Source organism: Cariama cristata, unplaced genomic scaffold (assembly GCF_000690535.1).
Source record: "Cariama cristata isolate BGI_N322 unplaced genomic scaffold, ASM69053v1 scaffold2879, whole genome shotgun sequence".
Classification (NCBI taxonomy): Eukaryota; Metazoa; Chordata; class Aves; order Cariamiformes; family Cariamidae; genus Cariama; species Cariama cristata.
The window spans coordinates 49665-65552 of NW_009637225.1; the positions used below are offsets into that span (position 1 = coordinate 49665).

General features: G+C 38.8%; 1 protein-coding gene across 1 annotated transcript in view; it reads right to left on the reverse strand.

Annotated features, from left to right (window-relative positions):
• The window catches only part of LOC104167822 (ankyrin-2-like), a gene marked incomplete at both ends in the record, with an annotated part of 62731 nt that extends 47051 nt beyond the window's left edge, over nt 1–15680 (reverse strand). Inside the window, 6 exons of the mRNA XM_009708200.1 lie at nt 3224–3296; nt 8769–8867; nt 10924–11022; nt 13695–13793; nt 13901–13999; nt 15483–15680. Of these exons, the coding sequence (XP_009706502.1) occupies nt 3224–3296; nt 8769–8867; nt 10924–11022; nt 13695–13793; nt 13901–13999; nt 15483–15680 (667 nt within the window). The remainder of the gene's footprint in view (nt 1–3223; nt 3297–8768; nt 8868–10923; nt 11023–13694; nt 13794–13900; nt 14000–15482) is intronic.
• Nucleotides 15681–15888: the final 208 nt, after the last annotated feature.

Sequence of the window (15888 nt, forward strand, 5' to 3'; positions counted from 1 at the left end):
CCCATCCTTAAGGAGAAGCACTTCTTAATCTTTTTCGCAAGATCAGGCCATCACCTTCTGAACAGTGATTGTATTACATCTGCACTGTGCACAGTGCTGAGCAAATGCCGATGGATGATTATCCTTAAATAGTCTTCATGGTAGAGAGTAAAAACAGCGAAAGCAGCAGTAACACATATGTGCACGTGTGTGCGTCTGTAGTGTATGAATGAACTGCTTAACAAAACCGTGCCGCTACATCTTTGGCCCTGATAGTCACAAAGCAGGAAAGACTTATTAGAGCCACAGAATACTTCGTACATGTAGGATCACGTAAGAGGCTCACAGCAGACGCAGTAGGATTTTTCTATAATCACGTTTTTGCTAGCCTATGAGGTTTCCTTTTTTTCACTTCTTCCTTGATCTGTGCACAAAAGCTTATGAATCCAATTTAATCTAGTCTGTTATTGGCATGGGTGTTTCCCTGACAATGCACACCTGCTTCTGCACTTAACTCTGATACTTATCATGTAGAAACCAGTAATGTAATTTAAAAAAAAAAAATCAAATGCAATTTTAAATAAAAAATAAAATCTGGTTCTCTTCAAATGAAAGACTTTTTTTTTTGTTAGGTACAGTAAAACGTAAATAATTTTCAATAATAATACAATTGCTAAAAATAAAAATGCTGTATGAAAATCAAAGAAGAACTAGTGGGACTCTCAGTCCATTCAAAATATTTTAAAATAGACTACACAGAGGAGGATCTTACATACAAAACCAAGCTATTTGATATATTATATGGTCCTTTATTTTATACTGCTAAGACTGGATGTTGCACTTGGATTTGTTCTAGGAATATGAATACTGTATTATTAACATAACAGCATACAATTATGCAATATAACTGCTTCCCAGGCAGAAGCAAAATACTTATCACCAGTGATGAACAAGCTCCAACAATGGGACCTGAAATACTTATTTGCTCAAGTACTCTTCTGGGGTTCAACTTTATAATTACGTAAGTACAGCTGGCAGGTTTACCATATCATGTTAATTTATTTCAGAACATATTGTGTCACTTTAAAGCGGCTAAGAACACAGTATTACAGAAACTTTATTGCTAGCCTCTTATAAAGACTGCACCATCACTAAAAGGTTCATCGTCTTTATTAAAAAAGTTTTGCAGTCTTCCTGCCCCCAGCTATTTTAAGTTCCTGTGACAAGTACCAGTCGTGGTAGGAGTTTTCACAACATCCTGAATGTTTTGCCCTTAGAAACAGATTTTTACAAGGACAATGGCATGAAATGCGTTAATCGTGACCAACCTGCTTAGCAACCTGCAGCAGGATCACAGAGGCACTATCAGTATAAGTGCTCAGTACTGAGCCTTGAAGAGCAATGTGCCAGAGTACCTATGTCGTATCTGCTGGCTCTTGACAAATAGTAGGTGTCAGATGGTAACAGAAAGCAGAGAATGTTAATTCAAAGCACTGGAGAGCATTAGTCATGCTGGATGGCCACAGTAAGTTCTGCCAACATATTCAAGATACAGGTAATAAATCTTGGATTTTCTGGCTTCCCTTCTTCCTCCCACCTTTCAGGAAACACACGCCCAGTCACACTTCAAAAGTAATGAAAAGGAGGAGTGTTAGGCACCCAGATTAAGCAAATTCATGTTGCTTCAACACAAAAAATAAAACAATCTGAGTTAAACAAAAAGAGAAATTTTGTAAGTCTTACTCCACGAACTTCTGCTAACAGCACCTGTGCCACTATATGCTTCACCATCACTGAAGCGTTCATCATCAGAGTGTTTAAAGGCTGCACAACATATAAATTGGTTTGAGAAAAAGAATATCCTGTATTAATCCTGTAGAAGCAGAAAGACATACTAGGCTTTGTGGATTTAAAGATGGTTTTAGATGGTAGTTCAAAAGACTAGGAGAAAATTCAACAAAGTTACCATAAGGCTACTAGCAATTTAAAGGCCATTTATGGCAATAATTACACAAGTAGGTGAGTATTTTTCCAACAGAGAAAACATAGCAAAAACATGCCTGAGGGAAATAATTTCACTGATCATGATGCAGCAGAAAATAATTTCTTTTGAATCATACTTGTTTGCTTTTGCTTGCAGCTTTGCAAGCATTAAAAATAAGTAGTATCTGGAGCCTAAACATTATATTTTCTCAAGCGTGTAACTCATTTATCAGCATAAATCCCATTTCAAAAAGTAATACAAGCAGTTTAGGAAGATGAATGCCATTAACTTCCAGTACCATTTAGAACCACAAATGCATTTGTGTTCTTTGTAGAAGGAAAAAACCCAACCCTGTCACCTGTGTTCCTAAATCCCTAAGACTTTTGAAATTAGTCACTCTACAAATTATTTGCATGAAATAACAACCATAAAATGGCATATGTAAGACACTGTAATATTAATTAACACTGCCAAGGGTAAAAAAGAACTTAGAGAATTCTTGCAAATGTGTATATGTTTATCAGATGCCATTGTGGTTAAAATTTATAAGAAGTCATTTGTGAACTTTTAGAAAGGGATGTTTTTAAGCCATTTCCTCAATTCTGTGCTACATAAAACCGCAGTACTTTATCACTCCCTCCAGAAGATCACAGAAATTTTCTTGGGACTTAGCTAAGCAGTACAACATATGCCTCCTTTCTGTACATACAATAGACTCTCAAACCGAAGTGTCAAACTTATTAGCATGTCGTTACTTTATGTCATGCCGTATGTATCTGTGATCTGTGTGTGCCAAAAGCTCCCTCAAGAGAACAGTCTGCTCACCTTCCACCTTATGCATCTTCTTACACAAATGTTTCCAATTAGGCAGAACTCCTAGATATATGTATCTGAAATAGGTGGCATTCATCCAAAAAATTTACTGCTCAAATTCCTCTTTATGGGAGGGTCAAACCCAGCTTTGGGACAGTTCTACATTTACATTTTAAAACCTGAAGTCGGGAAATGTTCTCATTTGCTGACTTGGTTCAGATAAGCTTTTGCTGAAAAAGATGGAGGGGTCCAGGATTTTGGTTTGGGTCAACTTTGGCATCTTTATTCAAATGCCATAAAGACTACATCATTAAAAAAAGGTCATTACGTTGAACTTCATTTCAAGCACTGCAAAATGAAGATGTCAGAGTACTTAAGCAGCTCTCTTGAGCCTCTATTACAGGTTACATAAGTGATATGGAATAGGAACTTAGCAAAGTCACTCACCTTCTTCATCTGAAACATCCAGCACCTCAGTCATTGTCTCAGGTACATTTAGCTTGTGCTTCTCTGTTACAGTCTGCAAAGACAGAATCATCAATCCTCAAATTAAACACCAAAAGAAGTAGTAAAGTTTACAGCATATCTTCAACAGCAACACCAGTGGAATCTGCCAAGACATTTTAGAACCTGTTTCCCTTTCCCCTAAGTTTATTCTTCATCTTTACTCCAGTAGCTCCTATTCTCAGGGCTGTATAAGGTAGCATTTATTCTGGCAGAAAAGTACAAAAAAATAAAGATAATGAGCTGGTCAGAAGAATAAAATAAAAGAAAGCTCTCAGTAAATTTATTTATAAATGGTGCGTGTAGAACAATTCAGCTCAATGTTTCCAAGATGACTTTAAAACAAATTAGGTAATGTCTACAGAAGAGCTTCACAAAGTTGTATGTGGCATATGGAAATTATTAACTCGTAAAGCATTTGGAAATGAAGTTACGAATGATGTGAAATTTTTAAACTAAAAAAAGATGTGAAGGATTTGCACAGATCACTTGAAACATTTCTTCCCCCCCTGCCAAAAAGTGACTACACTGCATATTAATGATATCCTTTTCATCAATCATGGATATTCCCCCAAATCACATATACATCAGGGGAAAAAAAAAAAGTTATTTGAAGAATCTGATATATTTTGTGCACCTAAAAGCTTAAAATATTGTGATACATGGCAAGTATAGACCAAGGACTGCTAGGAGGGCACTTTTTAAGCGTGAGAGCACAGAGTAGGAGAACACTGGAAGGTTTGGTTTTTTTAAGTATGATTTTATCTTCATAAATGACTTCCAGGAGGAAATAGAAGCAGCTCAGGAGTGCTGAATCAAGAACAAGGACATCCTTTTAGCATCAAGATACAGACTGGAGAAGGAGATGAAGAACATAGTGAGAGAAATTGTAGTAAGTTCAAAGTGTGAAAAAGTTGCCTGCAGGAAACTCTTCAGTGTGTTATGATACAGGAGACAAAATGCCAAGGACTTAAAAAAGAGCAGTGATCAGAACAGCATTAGTCACAACAGAAAAATAAGTATTTCCCTGGCTCCACCCAGATCTGCAGCCGGTCAGCTGAAGAGGTGAGCCAACCCATCGCCCTTTAAGGTACGCAGGAGCAGATGTGCCCCTTCGGCATGGACAGGAACATCAGGAGGCCATGTGTCTCCTGACACAAACTCCTGCTGAGGTAGTACTTCACTCCCTGTTGTGGATGGTATCTATCAAGCATAAACTAACGTTACACGCAGAAGCAGTGAAAGAGCATACAATCTGAGGGATAATTAATGTTAGCCAAATCCCGAGTCCCTTATGCAATATGCTTTTGGGAAAATGCCCACTGATATCAAGCAGTGAAGTCAACAGCAGTTTTTGTTGCACAAAACTTACTAGGTATTTCCCAATTCTGTTTTGTACTTCTCTATTTCTAACAAACTGACAAAGATAGCATTCTTGATTATTATAAGAGACTGCACTTCTATAAATAACAAAGTTACCAACTGGGTAATTACTCTGGAAATTTGTTTTAAAAGCCTGCTTTACATTTTTTAAGTATATGTAACTGTCCCAGCAGTTTTCAGTTCACCCTCCTGAGGTACAGGGAAAGAACAATGCCCTTTGCTTCAAATGGCAATCCCAATTAGGCCTCCTAAATTCACTCCTACCCATGATTCAAGACAAATAATTATGTTGCAGTGTTTTTCGTAACACATGTTCTATGTTGAAAATTAATTTATATTCACTGAATGTCTCCACCAATACGTCTTGACTCTCCTCTCCTGCATTCCCATGGCTTTCCTCAGACAGAAATGTCAGGCAGCAATAGGCTGACAAAGCCGGCGATGACAGTTGGGAAGGATGCTATCATTCAGGTGACGTTGACCTCGTCTCTTCAACAATACAGAAGTTAACAAATACATCATAAACCAAAATAAATAAATAAATCACTGACACTGTGCTAAAGAAACAAACCCAGGTGAAGGGGGTTGTATATTTTTCAAGAGAAGTGGAAAGCACTGCATGTGAGTACCAATTTACTGGCATTGTAATTGGCATTGCAATTGTATCTACACAAAACGTACTGCAAATTCTCTACTGCCAGTTCATACGCTCCCCACATAAAATAACTCAAAAGTCAGGAAAAAAAACAAAGGCAGGAGGAGGTGGCTGAATTCTGAAGAAAGGGGAAAGAAAGGGTCTGCCTAGGAGTCACCAATGCTATTTTTTGTGTGTCTGCTGTATGATCAAAATTTATTTAAGACAACCTAGTTCCCAACCTTAGCTTATGTACAAAATCCATTTGATTAGAAGAATGCAGAAGTGAAAGGATGCTACAATACTCTAGTCCACAAGGTACAGGTACAGAGGTACATTGTGTACTGTCTTTCTATTAACTTAGATCTGCAGACCCCAGTAACTAAGGTTTATCTATCATGATAGCAATTTATTCACAAATTAGGATTTTACAGCCCCCTATATAATAACAATCTGGTCTCTGACTAAGGCTCTCAGACATCATTATTTATTTATAGAGAAGTAATGATACTTCATTTACTTCCTGATTTTCCCTTCAGTCAGAGAAAATTATTACATAATTTAACAACTGAAACAAAATTTGGAAAACAGAATCAAGAGAGAGAGTGTGTGTGCGTGTGCACACACATGTTTCAGAAAAACAAAAAATCTGTAACACTACCTCTGGAACGCTGAACTCTGCAAGAATCATTAATTCTACATCAATTCCCAACAGAAGTTTTTAAATGTTTTTAAATGAACTTTTAATATAATACTAGAATTTTCTTAATTGATAGGCACATTAGAAACGTCAAATACTCTCAAAATTTAAAATCCGTATGTAGCCCCATGAATGGCGTGCTTTGAAAATTGCTCAATGGATACTTCTCAGACCCCCTACTGTTTAGTGCCGCTGAGAATTCAATTATGTACTTTACTTTAGGCTTCTGCATTTAAGACTTTCGTTGTAGGGCCAGATTTTCATCTGGTGGCATTGAATAATTCAGATATACAATTGAGGTATATAAAGCTATATGTACATTCAGCGATTACTTACTCAACAGTGGCATACTGTAAACAACCTCAAAGCTCCTCATATATTCGGTTGTCCACAGGAAGACTATGCCTATTCGTATAAATACCCCAAAACTTAATTGCGTAGCTAATCTTTGAAAGTCTAGCTTATTCCAATTAGTTTCCTATTCATGTCTAATCAGTGAGTAAAAATAAGTGCACTTTATTCTCTCTATTGCTTTATATTCATGTGGCTCCACTAATAACAAGACTAAGGCAAGCAAGAGGAAAATTTGTTCAAAGTTAGGCCAAAGGCTTTGGCACTGGAGATCTTTTCCTCATCTCAAATGCGAGTGACTTGAATACCAATAAAGCATCCCCCTGTCTAACATCCTCTGTGCATCACTCAGCTACAACCTCAGAGAATGAAGTAGCTATGGTGACAGCACCTTTTTTGTAGTGCTAAATGCTGTGTTCTGGTTTGGCAACACCAACCCCACCATCTGGAGAACTTTACTGCAGGGAGCGCCTGTTATTTACCCCTTCTTTTTAGGACTTGTTCTAAATTATGTTTAATCAACGTTCCCCACCATGAACACCACCAGCACAGGTTCATACTCTATATATCCCTAAGGTACAAGATTCAGACAAATTCATGGCTGAAAAGTCAGCTGGGTTTATAAAGGGTTCCCACCTGACTTTTAAAAGCAGTGCTTTGTACACAGACATCATGCAAGATTTCAGATGTCTCTTATATGCAAGCATTAGAGGTCAACTATGCAAGTAAGGTTCAGTATTTGACTCGGTCCCAAACCCCAAGCATCTGGTATCTTGTAGAAAAATCCATTACCCTCAAAGTTTAAGGCAACATTTATCCAAAGTAAACAACTCACATGTGTCTTTTCATAGTGCAATCCCTATTACTACAAAGCATTTAATACTTACATATGACAAGGTACAAGGCTCCACAGTGCAAGACAATGTATGACAGAAAGGAAGTTACAACTTATATCAGGCATAAATGGAAACAGCGTGCCAGGACACAGCACAGAGAACAGTAAAGGTGTCATTTGAAGCTAAAAAATATACTTTTGAAAAGAGCTGAAGTTTCTCTAAAAATTTTACCTAGGTTTTGTTTTTCTAAATCTCTGCATAGATACGTGTTTATGCACGCACATGTGTGATGTTCTATATGATTAAACAAGAACACGAAATAAATAACAACAAAAACATACAGTCTTAAGAGACTTCTGGAATTATGCTGGAATTCCTTGTCCAAACCTGACTCAGTCTGATCTTTGCAGGGTCATTAATAAATTATGGTTCACTCTATTTGTAACCTTATGCCATGTTACTTTTATTCCATCTTGCTCGGTGAGTATCAGTGGGACTTGCTGTCAGCATGCGACAAAAGCAAAATTATTTTCCCATTTCTTTACAAGAGACTTTGCATTTCCGCCCTTCCTCTAATCCTCTCCCTGATTGAGTAGTGGCATCTTTTAAGCAATCTGTGGATTTTTACAGCTCTGAGCTCCTAAATGACATCTACATCTGATAGGTTTTCTGGACTGCTAATCTTCCTTGCATTAAAAAAAAAAACATGACCTTACAACAGTCTTTCAAGATAAAATGCAGTAACAGAAATGTAAATTAAAATTAAATCTTAAATGATGCACTATTTCTAATATTCTCCCTTCCTACCTGCTAAAACATTTGTAGATGGGAGCTAAAAGTCCAAGAAGATAAAACCTTCTCCTCCCAGAGTGTCAGAATATATCAGTTTTTCCTGGCTTAAAGCAACAGTACCACCATGCTGATGTTCAGCACATACTATTCACAAACCCTGAAGTCAAAATACAGACTACCAAGAGTGTGGAGGACTGAGAACATAAGGAAAGATTCTTTTGTAATCTGGAAAAACAAGATCTATTTGAACTGAAAGTGACTTGAGTAAAAAGGTGATTGATGTGTTTCAGAGCCATCTAGTGAGCATCATTAAGCTTGGCACCAGTCCATGGCTGGTACAGTCCAATTGCTAAGAAGCTTCCTGTGGTGCGGTGCAATGGTTGAGCCTCAGTAGGTGTCAAAAGTGTGGAAATATAAGGACATACCGAAAGAAGAGGTGAAAAGAGAAACAGAGAAACAGGACAGGATCTAAACAACAATGCACAAACTTCTGGAAAGTTTGGGTTCGCAGCCCAGACCCGTATCTAAGAAAAAAGTTTTACTCTGCTTTTGAATAGTTGTTTTCCATCTATATGCACATAGCTCAGTGAAGTCTGCTGTGTTGCACACACTTCCACACGCTTAAAAGATACACTGAAAGCATTGTAGCACTTTTGCAAAAATCCAACAGAAAGGGGGGGCTAAAACCAGAAAACAAAAAAAGGAAAGAGATACATGGAGAGGCTGAGGGAAGAAGAGAAAGACAACATTCTGAATAAAGAAGAGAGACATTTTAATGCATCTGCAACTCACAGTTGTGGTGGTGGTAATCTCCTCCGTTACAACCTTCAGCGTATCGACCACTGAGATATATCCCAGACGCCTTGCAATAGCTAAGGCAGTGTTACCATTCTGAAGAGAAAAGAGAGAAGGGGGGAGAGAGCGCGCAATGAGAGGGAGGATTGTGATGTGAACCAATGAGATCACTCTCAACACTGCATGAGCCAGCATTTCCATCCAAAACAAGGCACAGCCTAGGAAAATCACTGTTTTTTTACCGTTAAGTCTGACTCTCTCTTTGTAACTTCTTTAAGACTATAGCCCTGATTACCATGGTAACACAACACACTTACATCTGCCTGCTATTCTAAATAAAAAAGTGCTGTATGGTTTAACCCTTCAGTGCTCAAAGTTCACTGTATACAGAATGTCTTGTCTGCAGAAGTTCATGCTTTATTTTGCATAAATGGCTCTACATCAGAAATACTCTTCGATAAAAACTATTTTAAAATGTTACAGTTTCACTTCCGGTTGAAACTGTTAAATCTTTATCAGGTATAATTCCTTCTTTGGGGAATACAAGATTACAGCTGTATCGTCCACATACACTTCTATTCCTCCTTACAACAAAAATGTATGTCCAATAAAAGTACACAAAAGCTAATGATTTAATAAACACAAGAACAACCTCTGTAAGGCTTCAGGGTGGGGAATTAATTTCCATTTTAATAAATTTGTTTGCAGTTTAAATGCCCATGATATATAGATGTGCCATTCATCAAATGGACATTAAAATGGTAATTTAGTAAGTGTTTAGGCTTATTTATCTCCATTTCATCACTTGGAACGCTGGCAATCCACGGTCCCCACGTCACTCAGCTTGGGAAGGGGAGGAAGGGAGGTGTTCCATGATTCTTTGTAAAGAGTTCTACACAGAGTTGTTGTTTGTTAATTTGCACTGAACCAAAGGACAACATGCTGGCCTGCTGGGGGAATCATGGAAAGCCACTGTCCTGCTCTTTGCACTAAAATGATTTCTCTTGTGACACCACTGCACCCTTTGCAGGATATCAGCCCGAGGGCTTCTCTCTACCTCAGTATTGGCTTTAGTTATCTATAGTTTCAGTTATACTGTATTAGTCTAGCTCAGCAACCCTGAAGCAACACACTGTGGATTAGCAGCACAAAATGAATAGATGAGCATCTTCACAGCACAAATAATTTGACTGTTACTGTCTCATTAACTGCTCGTATCCCACTCCCATATCCCACTGCTAGATGTCTCGGGTTGATGTTCTCTCTTATCTCAAGCTAGAGGTGGTGCTGCGGGGACAGGAACAGATCTAGCACTTGAGAAAGCATATAAACTGTGCAGTAAAAATGAAACTGTGCAGTCTCATCCTTGAGACCCTGCTTGGATTTGGGTTAGATTTGGGCATGACAGCTCCAACACACGGACTGAAAGCAAGTGAAGAGACCTTTGGTTGAATATGCCCAGCGGTATCTACAGCTCCAGAAGCTGACTACAATGGTCTCTTGCCTGATGATCTGGTGCATAAACTGGTATTTTGGATAACTTCACAGAAGATTATCCAGTGTGATCATTCCAGGACCAAACAGGGTGCCAGTGCTGATTTAACCATGCACGGAAACCTGATCCACTCTGGAGAATGGCACGAGTTTTGGACATTCTGGCTGCGTTTTAAAGATTACCCAATTAGAGGTGACTAATAACAACATCAACATGAAACAGGACAGTTGCATTCCTGGCTGACTGCGGAGAAGGAGCTGTGCCAGAGGTTACTGACGGTCCTTGAGGAGGCATTAACATCAGTGAACTCAGTAAGAACCTGAAACAGATCCAGTGGATAGAGGGACAGAAATTTGGGTCTAAATCTTAAAAAAATCCCAGGTTCTGATTTCCCCTTAATTTTTATTGAAAAATCCTTATCGAGATACCAATTTACAGACAGAAGTATTGAGACAGAGGGCAACTAAACAAGCACAGCACAGCTAGCTGTGGCCAGCCTGGCCCTGCATCTCAGAAATCAGCTTCCCCACCTCACATTTAGCTTTGTGCACAATGAGTTAGATTTGATCTGAACAAAAGCTTACTCTCAAGCCCTAAGAAAGGAAAGAAAAGAACTGTCCAGGGAAACAAGTTCCCACTGGCACTTCGCAGACTTACAGTGGTGATGGCATTGGGCTTGGCCCCATGTTGGAGGAGAACGTTAATGATGTGAGTGTGGCCTTGTTGAGCAGCTTGGTGAAGAGGGGTGTATCCGTTCTGTTGTCCATAGTGGTTACGATAAAAGCAAAGAAAGAAAGAACAACAATCACCAGTAATTAGTTTAGACACTTTGCTTTGCTTCCTTCTGCTCCTTTTGAGACATTTCAAAAAGAAATTATGCCGTCAATCGACCCAACGATAATAAATCTTCAGTAATAACAATACTCCTTCCCCAGATTAATGAAAAGATAAAGGAAGATAATATTTTTATTCACAAATCATCTTTCGTCTCACAATATAAGCAATCCCTGGAAAGACAGATAATTCCTCATTTCCTAAATCAGAGGGAGGAACAATGAGGAACAGTAAAGTTAAAGTGGCATGCTAAGGATGTAGAATCATAGCTGAGGCAGAGAATATTTTTCTTCCTTTTACATCTTAGTTTTCTATAGAAGCCCCAAGATTTGCCTTTAAAATATCTGAGCCAATTTAAAAAAATATTTAATTTTTAACAGCAGTGATTTGAGACTATTTGCTTTTAAAAAGGCTAACAACATATACCTATTACAAATGTCAATCAATTTCAGCTTTGCTTTGCCTTCAAAAGGCTTGACCAAGCTGTAATTACACTTAAAAACATGTATACAATGTCTGTATTAATAAACACGCTTAACTCCATATACTTATCTGCTCCAGTGACTCATTCTAATGATACACAATAGAGAAACATAACCAAAGCATACTTCAGCTAGTTGATCTGAGATGATATTGTATAAGTCCAGTCAGGCAATTAATTTACAGAATTATTTGCAATTGGCTTTGAAAGCAAGCAGAGAATAAACTGGAAGAAAACATCAAGTTGATCTCACTGCACACTTACGTAAAGCCTGGGGGCAGGCTCTGAAAGACACATGCTGAGAGTTGTCTCTTTTGCAAACAAATAGATGCAAGTAATGCTTTGTACTACTGATTAAATAGTGATAGTTCAGAACTGCTACAGTTCTTATATTTACAATATGTGTGCATGGACTACTAAGAAATCGAAGGAGGATTTTACTATAGGTTGTAGTGCAAAGTAAATTCGCTATCTTTAATTAAATATTAGTGCAGTCCTTCAAAAACAGAATTCAGCCATATTATTTTCCACTGGGGATGGCACAAACTTGCAGACTTTCTCTACTTAAAGATCAAGCTGCAATAGAGGTTACTTATTCTTTAACATGCCTATCCTGAATCCAGCCAGGATGGATTTGCTCTTTAAACTGAGTCCACAATACCAGTTGACAGACTGCCAGTATTTTTATTGGTCCCTAGGTGTGAGATTTTGGAGAACCACTGCCCCATACTCTCATACAAACTTGCTGACTTTAACAAAATAATTCTACATAAGTGAAACAGCTGGGGAAATGGCGTCAGAATCTGGCCCAGTGGCCCCTTAGACATAGTGAGACCTAATACTAAAGACGCAAGTATGTCTGTCCCTTTAGTCAGCCTCCAAATACCTCAGCTGAATGTCTTGGCAGCTATCGTTTGGATCCTGCTAGCGTCTGCTTTATTAATTCTTATCAGCTGTTTTTCTAGTAGTGTTGCCTGTTCTTTTGGAATCTCTGGGTTTTGCCCATTGTTTTGGGGTGATCTCATGGGGGATGGGTCAGCATCCTTTATTTACTTGGTTGTTTCTTACCACATTGAGTTGTGACCACTGTGACGAAATACTGCTACTTTGAGAAATGAATCCATCCCACAGGTCACAGCTGGGGACAGAGGAGCTGGCCAGAGGGACCAGCAGACCACAAGCCTGTGATTTTGATTGGATCTTACAAATACTAAGTATATATCACCACAAATATCAATGGACTTCTTCGCGTTGATCCCAAGACATCCAATCTGAAGGCAGTAGCTAGCTATTGCCTGAAGCCAGCATTAACTAAGCTGAAGCCCTGCAGCTCCTGAGTTAGCCTTCTCTTTCTGATAAGGGCGACATGATGATATCTGGGATGCAACACACTGATGCTGTCACCAGAACCTGTCTGTGTGTATTCAGGAGATATACAATTCTTGCTACAAAATGCATCACATTCAGCTGTTGTGCCCACCAGTTTGTACCAGAAGAAACTGCTGAAGTTGGTGGATTTCGTTCAGACTTTGGCTATAGGCAGTCAGTCCATTTCAGTATAACTGGTCACTATCAGTGTACCCAGATTCCCCTCAAAAAAAACCCAAACCTGCCTTCAGTAAACTGCATTTCCCCACCACAGCTGCTTCCTCTCCCAAATTCATACCACCTGCACTTTGGTCACCAGTAATCCTTCCCATTCTTCTCCCAGCAGACTGGAGAGAACCTGGCATCACCCTCAAAGCGTCTGAATGGTTACTTACTAGTTTGGCAGCACACTGATATTACACTGGTGGAAATCATGTGTAAATGAGATCAGAAACAAGCTCGCATTTGTTAGTTTGTAAGTAAAAAGAAAGAGAATCAATTTCACTGATTCAAAGACTCCTTCTTTCACACACTCAGAGTTATCTGAATTTTCTTTTGTGAACACTACATAATGAGCTGTAGCAGAGAGAAGGCATTCCACTAACGCCACGAATCACCATATGTTGACATCTACCATGCAATAATTATAGTTTCCTAGTGAAAAAGCACCTAGGGTACGTATTCATAGTGCTTGGTTACCAGGTTCATAATAAAGAGCAAAAGCAAGCAAAGGAAAATTCTTTACCTTTGTTTTAGCATTGACATTTGCTCCCTGCTTGAGAAGAAAATTCACCATTTTGATGTTTCCGTAGTGACACGCCACAATTAAAGGTGTATAACCAAGCTAGAATAAGGGAACAAAGAATTAAAACTGCAAGCTCAGTGGCACTTTCCTTTTACAATGGTAGCATCCTTTGGCACACTGGAGACAGCAGCCACTCCATGGTTTACCTTTGTCTGAGCATCTTGGTTCGCACCGTGTTTTGTGAGTATTTCAGCTACGTTCACTTTATCCTCTTGAGCTGCAAGGTGTAAGGATGTCAGTCCAGTCTGGAGGTGGAATATACAAAATAAATAAATAAATAAATAGAGATAAAAATAAGAATAAAACCTACTTTACATGAGGAAAGAAATCTAGACTTTCCCACTTTCTCATCTTTAAAACATAAAGAGATCCTAACTATAGCTTTTAAGTATGGGTGGGTTTTTTTTAAACAAAGTAGAGTTGATGTTTCTCCTGTTCCGGCTGACAAACAGCTCCAAAGCAATTACATCACCATAACCACAGAGTAAAACTTTCAGGCATCAATGACCATGCTCGGATTTTATACAATAATGTCACTGGGGAAGATGAGGAGCCCATTAATAAATTAGGGAAGCACGTTGACTGTGCTTCCCACTCCTCAGACAGGAAAGGGAACCTTGACAACTGCAGGAACGAGTCAGAATGAAGAAAATAACTCCAGAAATAGATACCATTCAAAGATGCCAAGGAAATGGATGCAGCCTTTAACTAAAAACTCACTGTGATCATACACACAGTACTTGCCTGTGAAGAAGGCAGAGAGCAAATTTTGTAAGAGAAATGAAGATCACGTTCTCATCGGTTAGGTAACATATTACATTAATGCCAGACAATGAGAGACATGAACCTTCTATTTTGACTTATATGAACAAAAGCTGCAGGCTTTTGACCTTAAGTACATAAGGCTTACATATATGCCTGGATAAATCTGGTGACCTATGAAGATCTACAGTAATGGGGTTTTTTTTGAGGAACTTGTTTTCTATGAATAAGCTGTCATGTACAATCATTTAAAAAAAAAAAAAAATTAAAAATTGGAAAAGTAGTCCATAGGATTTTTCTCACTCGCTACTCTGCTAATAATGTTGTTTTGTTATTTGCCAGACACTGCCAATTTCTTCCACTTGGAAAGAAGGTTGAAGGGTTGAAGGGTAAATACATGAGGAAAAGCGCCTTTGCTGGCAAGAGCACTGAACTATTTTAAAGTGTAGCTCACAGGTTTCTCATACATGTTGTTACCTACACACAAACTCCAGAATTTTATATTCCTCTTCCTTTGCACATAATGTAAAACTCCAGGAGCATATGCAAAACACCCGAGAGATGGCAAGGTTGCAGCACAACAAAAATACAGCAGTCCTGCCTTCCTCAATTCTCAGAAACAATTTTCTCTTGGTCTGCTTTTCCTCCTGTAACCTCTCTAACAGAGCCAGGTGTTACATCATTGTCCTCCAGTCACAGCAAACACCTGCAGCTCCTCCTGTGCGTTAGCCAGTACAGCTACTAATTACATGGCATGAGTTAACTGGTCAATCCATCTGCCAGTCCTAGATATCCTTTTCTCACTTTTACTGTTCACCCACCTGTTGTCACTTCTGCAGACTCACAAATATGCATGTAAGGAAGCAAAGCTGAGAATTCCTGACAATGTCACATCATTCCTGCAATGCACTTTGCATCTTACTGGATACTCCCACCCACAGTGTGTTGTCTCCGGTTGTGAGTTACCTTTGTTGCCACATGGATATTGGATCCTTTCTCCAAAAGCAAGGTCACCATGTCAGTGTGACCTTCTTGGGAGGCCAAATGAAGTGGGGTGACTCCCTGCTTGGTCAAAATGTTGGTCTCAGCCCCATAGTTCAATAGCGTGGTAGCTATCTGCATCTGATTTTTCTTGGCAGCAATATGCAGAGGGGTGTATCCATTCTAACACCAGTCAGGAAACAAAATGAGAATAAAGTTAACACAACAGCCACATAAGCCTACAAAGTCAGACACCATAAACCAGTATCATTTTATGTTACCCCTTATTACTAGAGATGAGAGTTCATTAAATTTTCAAAGCCAGACATGTCCCACATGGCCCTGCTGTTATGTGGCTTTGTCCGTCTGTTATTTTCACCATCTAAACTAG